Source organism: Cornus florida, unplaced genomic scaffold (genome assembly GCF_030987335.1).
Source record: "Cornus florida cultivar Cherokee Brave unplaced genomic scaffold, ASM3098733v1 CherokeeBrave_3.0.0_Hap2_Chr01, whole genome shotgun sequence".
In the NCBI taxonomy this organism is placed as follows: domain Eukaryota; kingdom Viridiplantae; phylum Streptophyta; class Magnoliopsida; order Cornales; family Cornaceae; genus Cornus; species Cornus florida.
This window is the reverse complement of record NW_026775571.1, coordinates 1,627,304-1,642,504: the sequence shown is the minus strand read 5'-3', so window position 1 is coordinate 1,642,504 and position 15,201 is coordinate 1,627,304. Positions and strand designations below refer to the sequence as shown.

Sequence of the window (15,201 nt, the reverse complement as noted above, 5' to 3'; positions counted from 1 at the left end):
TGATAGTAGATTACTTATTAATTATTGATGATGTGTGATCCCAATATGATCCGTATTCTCCTACGTTATTCATTGACATGTCTAAGCATGCGTTTTGTTTACTTAATTTTAGGAGATGCCATTTAGGCAATCTCTACTGGGCCTTATGCTTATTTTTCTACATTTTCAGGATACGGAAAGGAAGTGGTGGACGACAATCCACCACAAGCTTAGTCGGGTTGAAAGAGACTTGGACTTCTTTTGTGCTTGATGTATATATTACTCTTTTGTTGTAAATTGAATTAGGAGCCATTTTGTATCTATTCCATGGGTAGAAATGGTTCTGAGACCATCCTCTTGTATCTCGTGGTTTAATTATGATTTCTAAATCCATGTAAGGCCTTAAGGCCATATTTTGACGTATTACGGGCTTGTTTAACTTTAAATGATGTAATGGACTCATTTACGGTTTATATAAATGTATGGATGCCTAATTATGTTTTATTTACTGTCAAATATATGGTTCGAGACAGGTTTAGACTTTAAATAAGGTCACCAAGGGAAGAAGGGGGTGTTCATGTGCACAAGTGCTTAATTTTAAGCTTTTCTAGGCATTTTCATGTTTTGGTCTTCTAGAACCGGTTCAATTTTCATGGAACCAGTTCCAGGGTGTAATTGGTTCATGTTTGGGCATTCTGCCCATGTTAAACCTGTTCAAGAAATCTGAAACCGGTTCAAGTTCCCCAGTGTACTTTTTGGCTTTCACAGTTTGTCAGCTTGGATCACCTAACTTCAAGCAGTCATAACTTCTTTGTTTCTAATCCAAATGGGGTCATTTTTTAGTCCATTCTCAAGATTTTTGAGTCAGATTTCCAATGACACCAACCTCATCTTCAAATTCCATTAGTGCTAAGAGATATGGTTATTTTAGTGAGACAATATCGGGATTCCCTTTGAACCGAGTAGAGGCACTTTTGGACAATCATGACCAATGACCATAGAACCTCTCAAATGTCATGGAATGACTAAGATGATCATTATAAACTTAATTTGACTTGCTTAAGGTCATATTATCCATAATTATTATAAAATGACCGTTTTACCCCTGGTGTATCCTTGGGTTCGGGTAAGGACCTGGTTAGTGATTCGGACCCCTGGGTTTGGGTCGTTACACGGCGTCACCTATAAACGCAACCCATTAACCAAACTTATCACTTACATACCCAACCCATCAACCAAACTTCTTCATCCTTACTGGCGTCACCTATAGACTTAATCCATCAACCAAATTCCAGCGGCAAGCTTTCGCAAACCAAACTCCGGCCACAACACCTGTCCATCAACAGATCAAAAGAACCCAATTCATCAACCAAACTACAGATCCAAAGAAGCCAGCCTATTAACCAAACCCATCAACCAAACTTCTTCATCCTTACCGGCGTCACTTACGAACCCAACCCATCAACCAAACTCCAGCCACAACACCTGTCCCGTCACTATGCAGATCCTCGACACCACCGACTTCTTCCCCAACCTCACCCTCCGCCGTCTCATCCACCTCTGATCCGATCAACCATCGGAATTTGACCACTCCTCCCTCCAAACTACCTCCTCCAATCTCAAAGTAAGAAGTAGTTCAATCGATCAGAAAAATCAACAAACATGCAGATGATTGCTTGATTTCTCTCTGCAAAATCGTTGACTTTGTTAAGTCCTTCGAGGGCTCAAGAGGGTGGCTCACCGGGCAGTAGCCCGTCAGCTCTTTGTCCACACCCGATAAGTTCATTATTGTTGAAAAATTAGCCCAAACACGAAAAATTAGCCCAAACTCACCGGCATCTTCCAAGTTCATCGTCATCGCTGGTGGTTTCTTTAAAGCTCTATGCCACTGCAGCCGCTTTCCTACCGCCGTTCAGATAGTAAGGTGGGGATGTGGTCGGTGTGAAAGTGAGGACATAACATGATAATTTAGAGATAAGAATGAAATCAAATCAAATGGCTATCAAAATGACTGGTCATCAATAGTACTGTCCTTTGAATCTCACAAAAATAGATTTAATTATATGTTTTGTATAATTCATTGATTGAATTTTACAAAAATCCCAATCGGCAATGTGGGTGAAATCATGACGAAGAATCTATAGAGGATTGGTCTGTAGGGAGAGGAGAGAAAAGGTTTTGATGTGTGTGTTTGGACAGTTAGGATTGCTAGGGACCATAAATGACATGGTGATCTTGGGATTACGTGTACAAACCGTATATATATAGACAGAGGGACCTTTTATCATTTAAGATTATATATATTTTTTATTAAAAAATTGAGGGTAAAAGGTTCAATTTGCAGGTAAAAAGTAAATTGGGGTGTGAGGGAAAATTAAAATCAAAATTTTTTTACAATTAAAATATAACCTAACTTCGGAGGATGTGAGTGTAATTTACCCTAATTATAGTGTTTCTTAATTGATTGAAATCAACCACCCAATAATTTTTCCTTTTTTATTGCTCCATGAAACACCACAAGTCAATATCATGTCACGTGCACTTTTGGTTTGAGACGACGACTCTGTGTGGTCAATAAAACGACGTTGTTTCAGCCACTCTCTTAGGTCTTCCTTCACTCTCAACCAACAATGGTGGGAGGCTGTTATCTACTGTTCAACAACCCGCTAGTCCTAAATCCGGAGCGCCGACATCGCAATCGGGCATCGATTCGACAACCCAGAACTGCCTCTTCCATCATTTTCGCCTCCGTCGGAGGCAATGGAATCTCAGAGCTGGTTCAGAAATGGAGACCCAATTCAGCTTGGCAATCGATGATGGTTCGTTCAGCTCCGCTGATTGAATTGGGTAAACGGATAACTGTTCGACCCACTCCTGAATTGGGCCTTCTTTCTCTTCTCTTCGTCCTCTCCATGGTAAAACACTTTCCTTTGTTTTTCCTTGCTTAAAATATACTAATTCACATATATAGTTGGCTTAAGTTACACACATATATGTATAACATATAGCTTGGTTGCATTTGTTTTAGGCTGTTGGAGCTATTTTCTTGTTGGCTGTGATCTCGATTCCAACTATGAGCGTAAGCATCTCTCTTCTACTTAACCCTATTTTGTAAAGTCTTAGTTTTTCATTGTTTATGTTGTATTGAATGTTTTTGGGTCTCAGTGTTTATTTTTCCACATTTTTGGGGAAAATGAAGAAAATTTGTATTGAATGGTTTTCATAATCAAGAATTATCATTATGTGTATGTAGGCATTTAGAAGAATGGCAGTATCAATGGATAAACTGGTCCAAGTAGCATCAGTAGAGGTACCTGGAACCTTGTCTTCACTCAAACTTTCCGGCCTCGAGATGAATGAATTAACCCAACAACTTACCAATCTCAGGTAATCCTTTCGTATAATTATTGTATTGGCTCCTCAATTAAATTTTGTTAAATTAAGTGCGCATATTTTTATTTTTGTTATTATGGCTTTTGAAGGCAAAAGATATCCGGAAATCAGCATGGAAAGAAATACAGGAAGCAATAGGTTCAGTTGGTTTGGAATTTGGTACAAGAAATTACCCTGTAATCAACTTTCTAATGTGATAAATACATATATTGTTTCCTGAATCTTAGTAATGTATATTTATATGTATCCGACTTCTTTTCTATGAAGTAAGCACTTGAAATATATGTTCACGACTTGTCCCTTTTTCCTGTAATAGTTAGTTTACTGCCTGAAAAGATGAATAAGAAATGCCAACTTCTTGATGAGTGAATCAACTTTGTTTGTGTAAATATATGTTTTCAGTTCAGCTTTATCAAAGTTGTGCAAAAATCTCAAAAACATTTGATGGCATATAGAAAGTAGTTGCACAAAAATCTCAAACATTAGTTGCACATAGAAATTCACTGTGGATGGAGTTACGGACTAGGCAGTGGAAAGGACATTTCTTAACCAATAGTGCAAAAGGACATTTTTATTCTCTTTTGATCTAGCTCATTGTTGCTGGGCTCATGTTGTACCTCTCAAATAATTGTCATCTTATACTAGTACTTTTGCACCCTGGCAGAAAATCATGCCCCACACCAAATCTTCTTGCTTGGACTAGTGTTATTGAAGCTGTTACTGCTGTTGATTGTGGAAACAGTACAGCATAGACTCATAATTTTGCATACTTCTTAAGATTTTCACCGGCATCTTTGGCATGCTCTGGCACACGCATGTTGGATAGAAGAGTAACCCTCGAAGATGATATCAAACAACTCCTCTCTGAGTTTGAAGGCTCAGTCTTATAGAGCTTTACCTCCCATACCTGCTACAAAATGCCATATCTAGATCTTATTAGCAATCATGATTATAAATTTAAGTGACAAAACCATAAAAACTTAAAACCAAATAGAAAAGTAAACTATAAGTGACACTATGAGTACGGTACATGTTCAATCACTTGCAGTCATGGCTGGTCTGCCACACAGCACACAATGAGAAGTGGGAGTGTGTAAAAGTGATTGGCACAAGGAGAGATGGAACACTGATTCCTTAACAGTTTTAGCTTTTTGGGAAAAGTGGTTTTAACATCTTATCAAAGTCTTGATTCTCAAAGGGTCAAAGGTTTTGAGGGAAATTGAGTGGAGACGAGGAATTGGAAACAATGGTCCACGTTGGTTGGTTCAATTTTCTCGTGATAGTTTTCTATATTACCGGAATCTTACAAAAATTTGTTTGGTTGATAGTTTTTAAAGAATCAATTAAAGAGAAGGCAAACAATTGTCTTTTATTAATGTTTTCTAAGTGACAAATCAAGCATGCCTAAAATTATCATGAGAAAACTAAAACTGGCAGATGTAAACAGACAGTTTTCTATTTTTATTTTAAATCAACAAAGAAATGAGAAACTACCACTGGTGTTATTGGGATAAAAATGCTCGTTCCATTGCTCTTCTTGATAATTCTTTTTTTTTTTTTTTTTTTTTTTTTTTTTGGGTTTAATTAATTAAATGTGGTTAGTTTCTTCTGAGTAGTGAAATTGAAGATTGGGATAAGATTAGTTACATAGATCATCATCATTGAGAAAGGGGAGTCAGGCAAATAAGATAAGCTTTTGTTGGATCTTTGTTTATGCAGAGTCTGTCTCAAACTGTCAACAGTTGACCTTTTTTGTTAAGCCATTCCCATTTAAATCCATGCTCATCAATTATTTCAATATACATGGAAATATAAATTACAAAAAGTGAAACATATTTTAGGATATAATTAGTTAAAAACTAATTTGGGAAGTAGGTAGAAGCATCCCTATACATCATGAATGGTTACTACTGCTTTTGTTGTTTTCAAATTAATTCATCATCTTAGTATATGAAATATTGAAGTGATATATAAAATGGAATAACAAGACATATAGCTAGCTATGCATGATAGTGATGAGGTGAATTAATAATTAAGGGACCTGGATTGTTTTGCCAACGTTGAGTGGGGTGGCTTCAGCTAGTACAAGGTCGCCGAGGGTAGCGCTCTTCAAGTGATTGATGCTGAGGTGAATTCCGGCGACCCTCCTCAGCCCGGAGGCCATGTGAGCCCCAATGCTCGCCAGTGACTCCGCTATCAACGCCGACACTCCTCCGTGCAAAACCTTGAACGGCTGAGGAATTCAATCGTTACCCAATTGTTAGAACTTGGAATCCAAAGATATTGTTGTCAGAAATTCTTCAAAATACCCTTTTACCTGACAGCAGTTGTGGGTGACATGAAGGCGACCGGAGACTTTATCCGGTGACAGGTGTTCAATCTGAAAGCCAATTGCATTCAGGGGAGCATCCAAAAGCTCCGTTTTCAATGGCGTTGATGATGATGATGATGGTGGTGGGGGTGGTGGCGGTGGAGGTGGTGGGGACTCCATTTCTCTCTTTTTATCTCTATCTATTTAGTCCGCGGAATAGAATGATTATATATTTAATGTGAAAACAGCAATGGGTGGTGATGACTTTATCATGACTTGGACATTTGATACATATAATTGATTGTATAGCATGTATGTGTGTGATATGATGAAAGGGTTGTTTTGGACTGTTGAGGGGGGTAGGTGTGGGGTGTGTGTGGATGGAAGAGGTTGTTGGCCTCACATCCTATCTATTTGTCCAACGTTCCAAAAAGTCAAATCTTTTAATACACATATTATCGGTGAATAATTTGAAGGATAGAGGGCAATTGTTCACACATTGTACGAACAGGAACGACGTCGTGGTGGTAGCTCTCCTCCAATGGCCATTATCTATAAGCCCAAACTCCAATGGCCAATTTTCATGATGTGTTGCTGTCAATTGTCAACTAACACTAATCTGTCGTCGTTTTAGACGAAGGTGTTGATATTCTCATGGGAACTTGTTTTTATTTTATTATTTCTTATCATTTTTTTTAGAATTTTTTTTTCCTTCATATTGTCTTTAATTTAAGGATAAATTACACTGACACTCCCTTCAAGTTAGGTCAAATCTCTGGATATTTTGGTTTTAACTTACACTCATATTTTGAAGACTTAATCTGTATGACAATATTATCCTTTTAACTTTGTGTTGATTTTGTTTTATGTATAAAATGACTTAACTACCCCAAAGACACTCATTTTAAATGACCAAAAGATCCTAAAATTTAACCCTCTCTTTTTCTCTAACTGAGTATATATATATATATATATTATTTATTTTATAAACCTACCACATCCTCAAAATTGAACCTACCAATGGAACCTACCACATCATCAAAATTGTGGGCATCTTTGTAATTTTAGAAACAAACCCTTTTCCCCAACTTCCTTCTCTCGATCACTAGTAAAACGCGTTGAGGGTTGGGAATCATAAGGTCTTCTTTGACAAGGCGATTGACGGTGGTTGACGGAGACTACATAGCTAGATTGGAATTGTAATGTCCAAGATTTTTTTGAATCTTTATATTATTTATTTTATAAACCTCATTTTGCGTGCCACGCGGGCCCTGAGGACTGTTTAGGTCATTTCTTGAGATGAGAGTTTTAGAATTGTATTTTTAATTATTTTAAGTCAATTAGAAGTGACGGGATTAATTTTAGAATTTTTTGAAAGTTGGGATGATTTCCGGACTCAGGAATTTCTCCCGGTTTTACCATCGTCCTTGAGGGGCATTATGTACATTTCTTATGTATATACATATACATGTATCTGTGTATTAGAGGAGTTATTTTGGGGATGTAGATGGTATTGTAATAGAAGGGCATGGGCATTTGAGTAACTTTGGCTAAAGTTAGTAATCAACCATTGAGTGACACTTGGCACAATATGGACCAATTGGGCAAAAGCAAGACAACACCATCACACCCCCCTTCCCTATTTTCGGCCAACTTTCTTCCTCTCCCTATCTTTTCTCTTTTTCTTTCTATATTTTATATACAACTATACACATATATGTCTCCATGGTTTCAAGTTTGGATTTGAAGGGTTTTCAATGAGAGATTGATGAAGCCCTAGAAGGGAAAGTTGGAGAGCTTGGAGAGGGCTTCCATTTGAGACCAATGATGCAAGGGCTAGGAGAATTTTAAAATTAGGGCTTGGCTAAGGGCATGTTTGGCTAGCACACTTGAGGTAGGGACTTCTAATGCTTCAAAACTTTGCCTTTTGTTAAGTAATCTTCTCTTAATTCTTCATTTATTCTATATTGAATGCAAGTTTTGTGATAACATGACAATTGAAGATGATGTAATGAAAGCATGCTTAGATGTAGTAATTAAATGTGCCTTATGTGCTAAGTGTGAAACATAATATTCCTAAGTTGTTAAAATGCTAAGTTTAAATGTTAGCATGACAGTGATGATGTGAAATCTATTATGAGCATGCTAGTAATTGTTTTGTGAGAAATAACATGATTGAGTTCATGTTGTAAAGAATGTCATGTTTATGTCATTGTTAGTGTATGAATGAAATTGAAGTAATTGAAGAAGTTGATACATATGCATGATATAGTGGAGAAATTGAATGAGGAGGACACTTAAACCATTTTAGAATGGTAAGGAAATTAAAAGAGATTGACAAGTTAGCCATCTTAGGATGGGTAGGAAAGAGGAATTTAGAAATGGACCTGGTACCACGAGCTCGGTGCTAACTTGACCTAGAGGGAGCGCGTGCCAATGTAGGACGTATAACGTTGATACTAGGCCCGAAATGGTCATCATATTGAGGCTAGGAATAGTATCTATCTCAGCTCGGTAAAGTCAGTTAGCGTAGGTGGGGATTGGGGTCGGTTTGAGACTAAGCTTGGGATTAGTTGTGTATTGCATTACATCTTCATTTGTAAAATGTGGAATTGTACCTATGCCATTGATTGGGTTGAAATGTGAATTGAATTCCGTAATATCCCCCAAGTAATATCCCGACATCCTATAATCCTCAATGTGTGATGTGTGACTCAAGGGAGTCAAAAGTTGACGCCTTAGATATCTTCTATTGCACATCCGTGCTCACCCCTTCCTTAAACATTTTTTAGGTTATGACAGAGACATGGTTGATGACGGACCCTCACGAGCTTAGTTAATGTTAACGGATGAAAGTTTTTGTAAACTTTTGTATCCAATGCTTAGTTGATAACTATTCATTTGTAAGGCGTTGTAATGAGGCCTTGAAGGCTATAACTTGTATATATGTTCTTTTGGGACTACTTTTGTATGTAACATGACTTATAAATAACGTTTGGTGATCATGATAGTATTATTAGATGTTTTAAATTGATGGATGATTATTTATTCATGTTCGTGAGTTGGGACAGGGGCATTAAGGTCAAAAGACCAATTTTCGAGTTCGAGAACGAGACTGGAAGCAAAAAGGACCAAAATAATGTTCGGGGATAGGTTCAAGAAAAAAGGCTGCCAAAGATTAACTAGTCCCATGATTTTCTTGAATCGGTTTATCTTTAGGCATAGGTTTAAGGAAAGGGGCTACCAAAGATGAACCAGTCCCATGATTTTCTTGAACCGCTTCATCTTTAGGCGTAGGTTCAAGGAAAGGGGCTGCCAAAGATGAACCAGTTCCATGATTTTCTTGAACCGTTTTGTGACAGCCCTGGTTTTCCAAGCCAGTGCGTCCTGTGATGACTTGAAAGATAACCCAAAAACAGATCCTGAATACGGAAAAAAAAAAAGATAAAACCAAGGTCTCTGGAGATACGCATCATCCTTAAGACATAAAAGTAACATTCCATGAGGTCATGGAACTCAACGAGAACGAAAAAGGAAGCTAGGTTGAAAATAGACCAAGTATGGCCCCAAGGGCAAAATGGTCTTTTCACCCAGAAAACAAAGTCTCTAAAGATGCACATCATCTTTAAGACATGAATGTAACTTCCCACGAAGCTATAGAACTCGAAAGACAACAAGATGCAGAAGCGACGTTTTAAAAACGGACAAATACAACCCTAGAGGTAAAATGATCATTTCAAAATAAAAGTGGGTGATACCGAGCACACCATAGAAAACAAAAAAATAACGAAGATAGACTCAAAAATCGCCTGATTCAGAGTCCAGACGAGGAATATATGGCCAAAATAAAACAGGGCAGCAAAGCTGCCACAAAGGGTGCCATGGGCACCCCACGGCGCGCGCGCAAGGCATGCCATGGCAGCCCCCCTCTGACATCCAATGGTTTGCACAGATTTTTGAGTTTCAAAGGGGCTTTTGAGGGCCTAGATGACATTTTTTGGAAAAATGTTGTGAAGTAACCCTCTTCCCCCCCCCCCCCCCCCAAAAAAAATCATGTTTTCTATATAACCGTGTTGACAGAAAATTTTATTTTCATGTGAAATACCCGAAATGCCCCTTATATCAGACTTTTCCCTGAAAATTTATGAAAACAGAAAATTAGATTTTGGCACGGGGTTTGTGCAATCATGTTTTAAATGGTAATGTGACGGGTATTTATACATGGTTTATGCAAGTATATATCTTATATATGAAAGAATGATGACTAGATAGAAGGCATGATATTTAACTTAAAGCGAAGGGACACAGTTATGTCATGATGTATATTGCAGATTACTATACTTATGTGACGGCCCAAGTTTTTCAACCCGGTGCGTCAGTGATGAATCGAAAGTTGATCCGATAACGGATCCGAAATGCAGAAGCAAAAGATGAAACCAAAGTCTTTAGAGATATAAACCATCTCTAAAACACCAATGTGACCTTCCTTGAAGCCACGAAGCTCAAAGAGGATGAAAGCGGAAACAAATGTCAAAACGGCCAAAAACTGTGAACCAAGGGGCAAAATGGCCACCTCACAAATAAAAGGAGAAATTTGACTCTAAACAAGTCAAATAAGGTGAAAACAACCTAATTTATTCATTTCACAACATTCCAAGAGGTTCTAAGAACATTGGACAAGAATCCCACAAAATGCCATATCCCGGTCGAAGCGAAAACTGACACTACTTCACTAAAACATGAATAACTCCCACTGTGATTGGAATCTGAGAATTGCATTGGTACCATTGGAAAGTTAACTCAAAATCTACGAAGGAGTTATGATCACTTGAAGTCGGATGACCAGTACTGAAACTCAACTTGGAAGATACACCTAAGAAGGCTATTTCGGTCGACCGAGATAGAGTTTCGGACGACCAAAATGAAGATGTTGAGAGCTGAAAACAAACCTGGAGGTTTTGGTTGTTTCGGTCGACCGAAATGAACCATCGGTCGACCGAAATGGTTCCAAACTGTAGAAAAGGCTACTGGAATGAGATGAATTACTGTTCTACTGAAATTCAAAGAGGTTTGGTCGACCGAAGTGGCATTTCGGTCGACCGAAATGGCTCAAAAATGTGCTTTTGAACCTGTTATGCACTAAAATGAAGAAAAGTTCCTAAGTCACAAATGGAACCCCCATTGCATGATCAAAATGCATTATGTGCAAGTGTGTGGAGATGTGAACATGCACGTAAGTGTAAAAACAACATTTAAACATGTTACAATGGCCTACGGCCTTATTACAAATCATTTTCAACATTTTGACATTTCAAACCTCCAAGCTAGAAACATTTCATTACATAGGCAAAACTAAACATGCTAACACTTGCATGTGAACAAGAAAGCCTCCAAAGAAACTTCAATATTGCAATTCACCCAAAGCATATGCAACTCACCAATCTCGTGCCCTGTACCTGAAATATGCCCCAGTAACGTAGGGGTGAGCAACATAAAGCTGCTCGTAGGAAATGAGCATGCATCGACCTAAGTTTTACAAGTTTGCATGATTTAATCATTGTGGTTCATTCCACCTAACGTCTATGTCAAAGGTGAGACTTAGGGAGCATCCTAACTACCTATGATCATTACTAGCATAAAACACATCCTTATGCAATTTCAACAACATAAGAGCATGCTACACATAGCAACATGATATAACATGCTTACACAAAGTAACAAGATAGAAACATGCTTACACGAAGCAACTAGATAGAAACATGCTTACACAAAGCAACAAGATAGAAACATGCTTACACAAAGCAACTAGATAGAAACATGCTTACACCAAGCATCAATATAGGAATATGCTTACACAAAGCAACAAGATATAGATTTTCCAAGTAATCAACTTAAAATCTAAAATGCGAAATCAACTAAATATAGCAATTTAGTATAATTAGAATATCTAATACCACACATCAAGACATAGATTCTCTAGACTATCAACTAGAAATCTAAAAGTGTGAGGTCAACTAAATATAACAATTTAGTATAAATGTACTTAACAATATCAAATCGCCAATAGCCAAAACTACAAGTCACAATATAAACACGATTGCAAACTTGGAATTGAATGCGAAAACAAATAGTGGAAGACTTGGACATCACGTCTCAGATTTTCGCTGAGAACAAAATGGTTGTTCCGGGCACTAACCCGCAGGGAAAACCACCCTAAGTACGCACTATCTCAATTGGGGAGAACTCATACCTCCCGCACTAGAGCCAAACTCTAGCTATGTCACATGTTACAACAATGTCCCAAAAGAATCCAAAATATACCAAATAAGTTCACAACTTATACTTAATTTATATAATGCACGAAATCACCTTCCATGCACAAGTAAGTTGAAACCACACAATCCATGTCTTAAGTTTCAATTCTAAAATGACATACATAATGTCAACACAAAGTATACAATTCCTTACACAAGTCAGTCATATATTCAATTTTGGAAATAAGTTCACATGAATATAAATTTAGCAACAATGATCTTCAATGCTTAAAACATAATCAAGTGAATATACCACAAGTCTAAATCCATGATCTTAAAATAGTAGCAACTCCTAAAACATGATTAAATCCATGGAACAATAAGATATAGTTTAATTAAATAAAAATAATTAAACCTTCTAGATTTTCATACTCAACCAAATACTCTTAAATTAAAGTATGTTAAAGAACATATTAAAACATGATTTAAAAGCATAACACAAGTTGAATTCATGCAAGGTATGGCCATGAACTTTAATCTTTCACAAAAGATAAATATTAATTAAAAAGTGCAATTCTTATTTAATTAATCCTAATTTAATATATGTTAACCAATATATTAAAACTAAACTTTCTAGCATGCCACAATCCAAATCAAAGTTATATATCATCATGAATTTTAAATCTTATACAAAGAAATAAAAATTACTAACTTTCTAGATTTGATACAAGGCAAACATATAGGTTGTATAATCATGGGAAACACATAATACAACACACAAATAATCCTAAAACATTCCCTACCTCCATTTGAGATGAAATCTTAAATCCCCACCAAAATGAATGTGCTCCGAATCCGACGAAACTTCTAGGCTTTGTCGGGGACAACACCGTGAACATAACCCCCATGGAAGCCCCATCAAAATCACAACTTGAATTCAAACTCAAACTCAAGAAATGGCCAAAACTGAATTCTAATAAGGAGGAATGGTAAAGCACGTCGAAGGGAACAATAAACGTTACGGCCGAAGACTTTTCATCAAGGAAAAGTAGACTAAAAGAGGAGAGAGAAGATGGCAGCCATGGCTACCATGAATTCCGGCTAGAAGAGAGGAAAGAGAGAGAAAACTCATATATTTTCTTGTCTCACACCCTATTTATAGAAAAACCCTAAAAGTGCCCCGAACGGGTCCCGCTAGATCCGGAAAAGTGAAATTTGAGCAGATGCACTCAAACGGCAAAACTCCGTGAACAAAAAAGATTCAAAATGAGAAAATATGAACAACGGAAGAAACAACATTAAAAACCGAGTCCCGAGCAGAAAGTTATGCCCCAAACAAATTTGGCGCAAACCGGGGCCAGAAACCCTGAAACTGGAAAACATCGACCAGGAGGAAATTCCAAGAGTACATGACTCAATGAAAAGTGAAAATGAATCCCGTACGAGGATCCAGGCTTAAAACAAGACATTGAGCAATAACTTTCATTAATTGCACAATGACCCCTCCAAAAAGTGAAAACTGCGAAACTGCCCCAGAATGAAAATATCTTCCAAAAAGATATTTTCTTAGAAACCCGTAAAATAAATATCTTCAAAATATATTTATGAAAAACACCCCAATAAAAGAAAAAGATTCCAAAAACCTGTGCATTCATGCCCCTATGGATACCGGGAGCAACCAGAGTACTTTACTACAAAAGTAAAGATACGTATTTCATGAAAACCACTGAGAATGAAGATAGGTGAAGTAAAAAACCAACTCCGAACACAAGAAGTGTGGTTACACCAACAAAGTAACAAACGGGGAAAAGACAAAATAGGGAAAAAAGACGAAATAGGAAAAAGGACGAAAAATGAATAGTGTCAAAAAACGAAAAATGTGGAAATGACTCGATCCTCAAAGAAAACTGTCAATCCAAAGAAAAGAGTCTCGGAAGTCATTCCAGAGCATTCGAGACGACACTAATCGACAAGAAACCAAACTCAGAAGGGAAAAGACAACGGAAAAAAATTTATCCGAAAATCCGGGTCATTACAATGTACATGGATTTATATATACGGTCGGGCATATGATAGTTACTAGTATGGTAGAGTACTTGATATGAGGTAGCTTACTGTTTGGGTTATGACTTGAATAGGCAGGGAACTCGGTTGTTCCGAGATTGTTTGGGTGCTAGTTCTTATCGAACGAATGCCGTGGGTTCCTAGGTCATGGATTAAGTTATTCGATGTGTGGTCATTCCGATCCTCTTATTGCATTTTAGTGCGGTGCTTAAGACATGACTTTAGAATGGGTTGATGTTTCATGGAACGGTGACCATGGTGTGTGTGAGTTTTATGCATCGGTGTATGGGGTCTTGTGACCGTAGAGGTCGAGTATGTGATGTGAGCCTTTCGTAAAGGACTGGTGTTTTTAAGGATTCGGTGCTTGTGATTTAGGTCATGATTGGGTGTGGCGGTTCTCTTCAAACTGGTTTGTGGTAGGTGTGATATAGATTGGTGGAGTCACGAGTTTGGTCTAAAGGTTGGGGATGTATGGTTCGTGTGCTTTAGTATGGTCCGATGAGAAGTGTTAGCTAGGGGTGTTAAGGAGAATTGTTTTGTCTTAGTATGTATAGATTGACATAAGTGTTGAATGGAGTCATGCCATTGCCGCGTTACTGACTAGTTGATGTGATTCATTTAGTGGTCTTGTAAGAAGTCGGTTTTAGAGACTGATTAGTTGAGAGGTGATTTCCATTTTTGGAAACCTACGGAGCTACGTTATAAGTATTTTGACTCTCGATGAGTTAATTAAATAGCTCGGTTGATGAGTGGGTCTGTATGTAATGTTATCGATTTTCCCTATTTTCTAATTTCTGAAATTTATTTGATTTTTCTGAATTATTTTAATCATTACCTCGTTTTGCATGCCACGTGGGCCCCGGAGGGGCATTTTGGTCATTCATCAAGCTGAGGGTTTTAGAAGTGTATTTTTAATCATTTTAAGTTAATTAGAAGTGACAGTATCATTTTTAGAATTTTTGGAAAGTCGGGACGATTTCCGAACTTGGGGACTTTACCCGATTTGGTCATTTCCACTAAGGGGCATTGTAGATATTTCATATGCATGTGTATATATATAGTTGTGTATCTATATACATATAGGGAGATATTTATGAGGCAAAGGATATAATGTATGGTTTGAAGGAGGGCAAGATTGTAACTTTGCACAAAATTAGAAATGAACCAATTTAGTACAAGTGGCACACTTGTAACCCTAGA

General features: G+C 37.4%; 2 protein-coding genes across 2 annotated transcripts; one reads left to right on the top strand and one right to left on the bottom strand.

Moving 5' to 3' along the window:
- The first annotated feature begins 2,535 nt into the window (after window positions 1-2,535).
- On the top strand, window positions 2,536-3,654 carry LOC132278502 (uncharacterized). Its single transcript, XM_059780331.1, has 4 exons — window positions 2,536-2,894; window positions 3,008-3,058; window positions 3,233-3,366; window positions 3,462-3,654. Exons 1-4 carry the CDS (start codon window positions 2,610-2,612, stop codon window positions 3,508-3,510), a joined length of 519 nt encoding a protein of 172 aa, XP_059636314.1. The 5' UTR covers window positions 2,536-2,609; the 3' UTR covers window positions 3,511-3,654.
- A 147-nt stretch (window positions 3,655-3,801) lies between these two features.
- Window positions 3,802-5,942, bottom strand: LOC132278578 (1,4-dihydroxy-2-naphthoyl-CoA thioesterase 1). Its single transcript, XM_059780437.1, has 3 exons — window positions 5,690-5,942; window positions 5,414-5,605; window positions 3,802-4,279 (listed from the first exon to the last, which is right to left on the bottom strand). The coding sequence occupies exons 1-3, from the start codon at window positions 5,861-5,863 to the stop codon at window positions 4,127-4,129; spliced, it is 519 nt and encodes a 172-aa protein (XP_059636420.1). The 5' UTR covers window positions 5,864-5,942; the 3' UTR covers window positions 3,802-4,126.
- Between the last annotated feature and the right edge of the window lie 9,259 nt (window positions 5,943-15,201).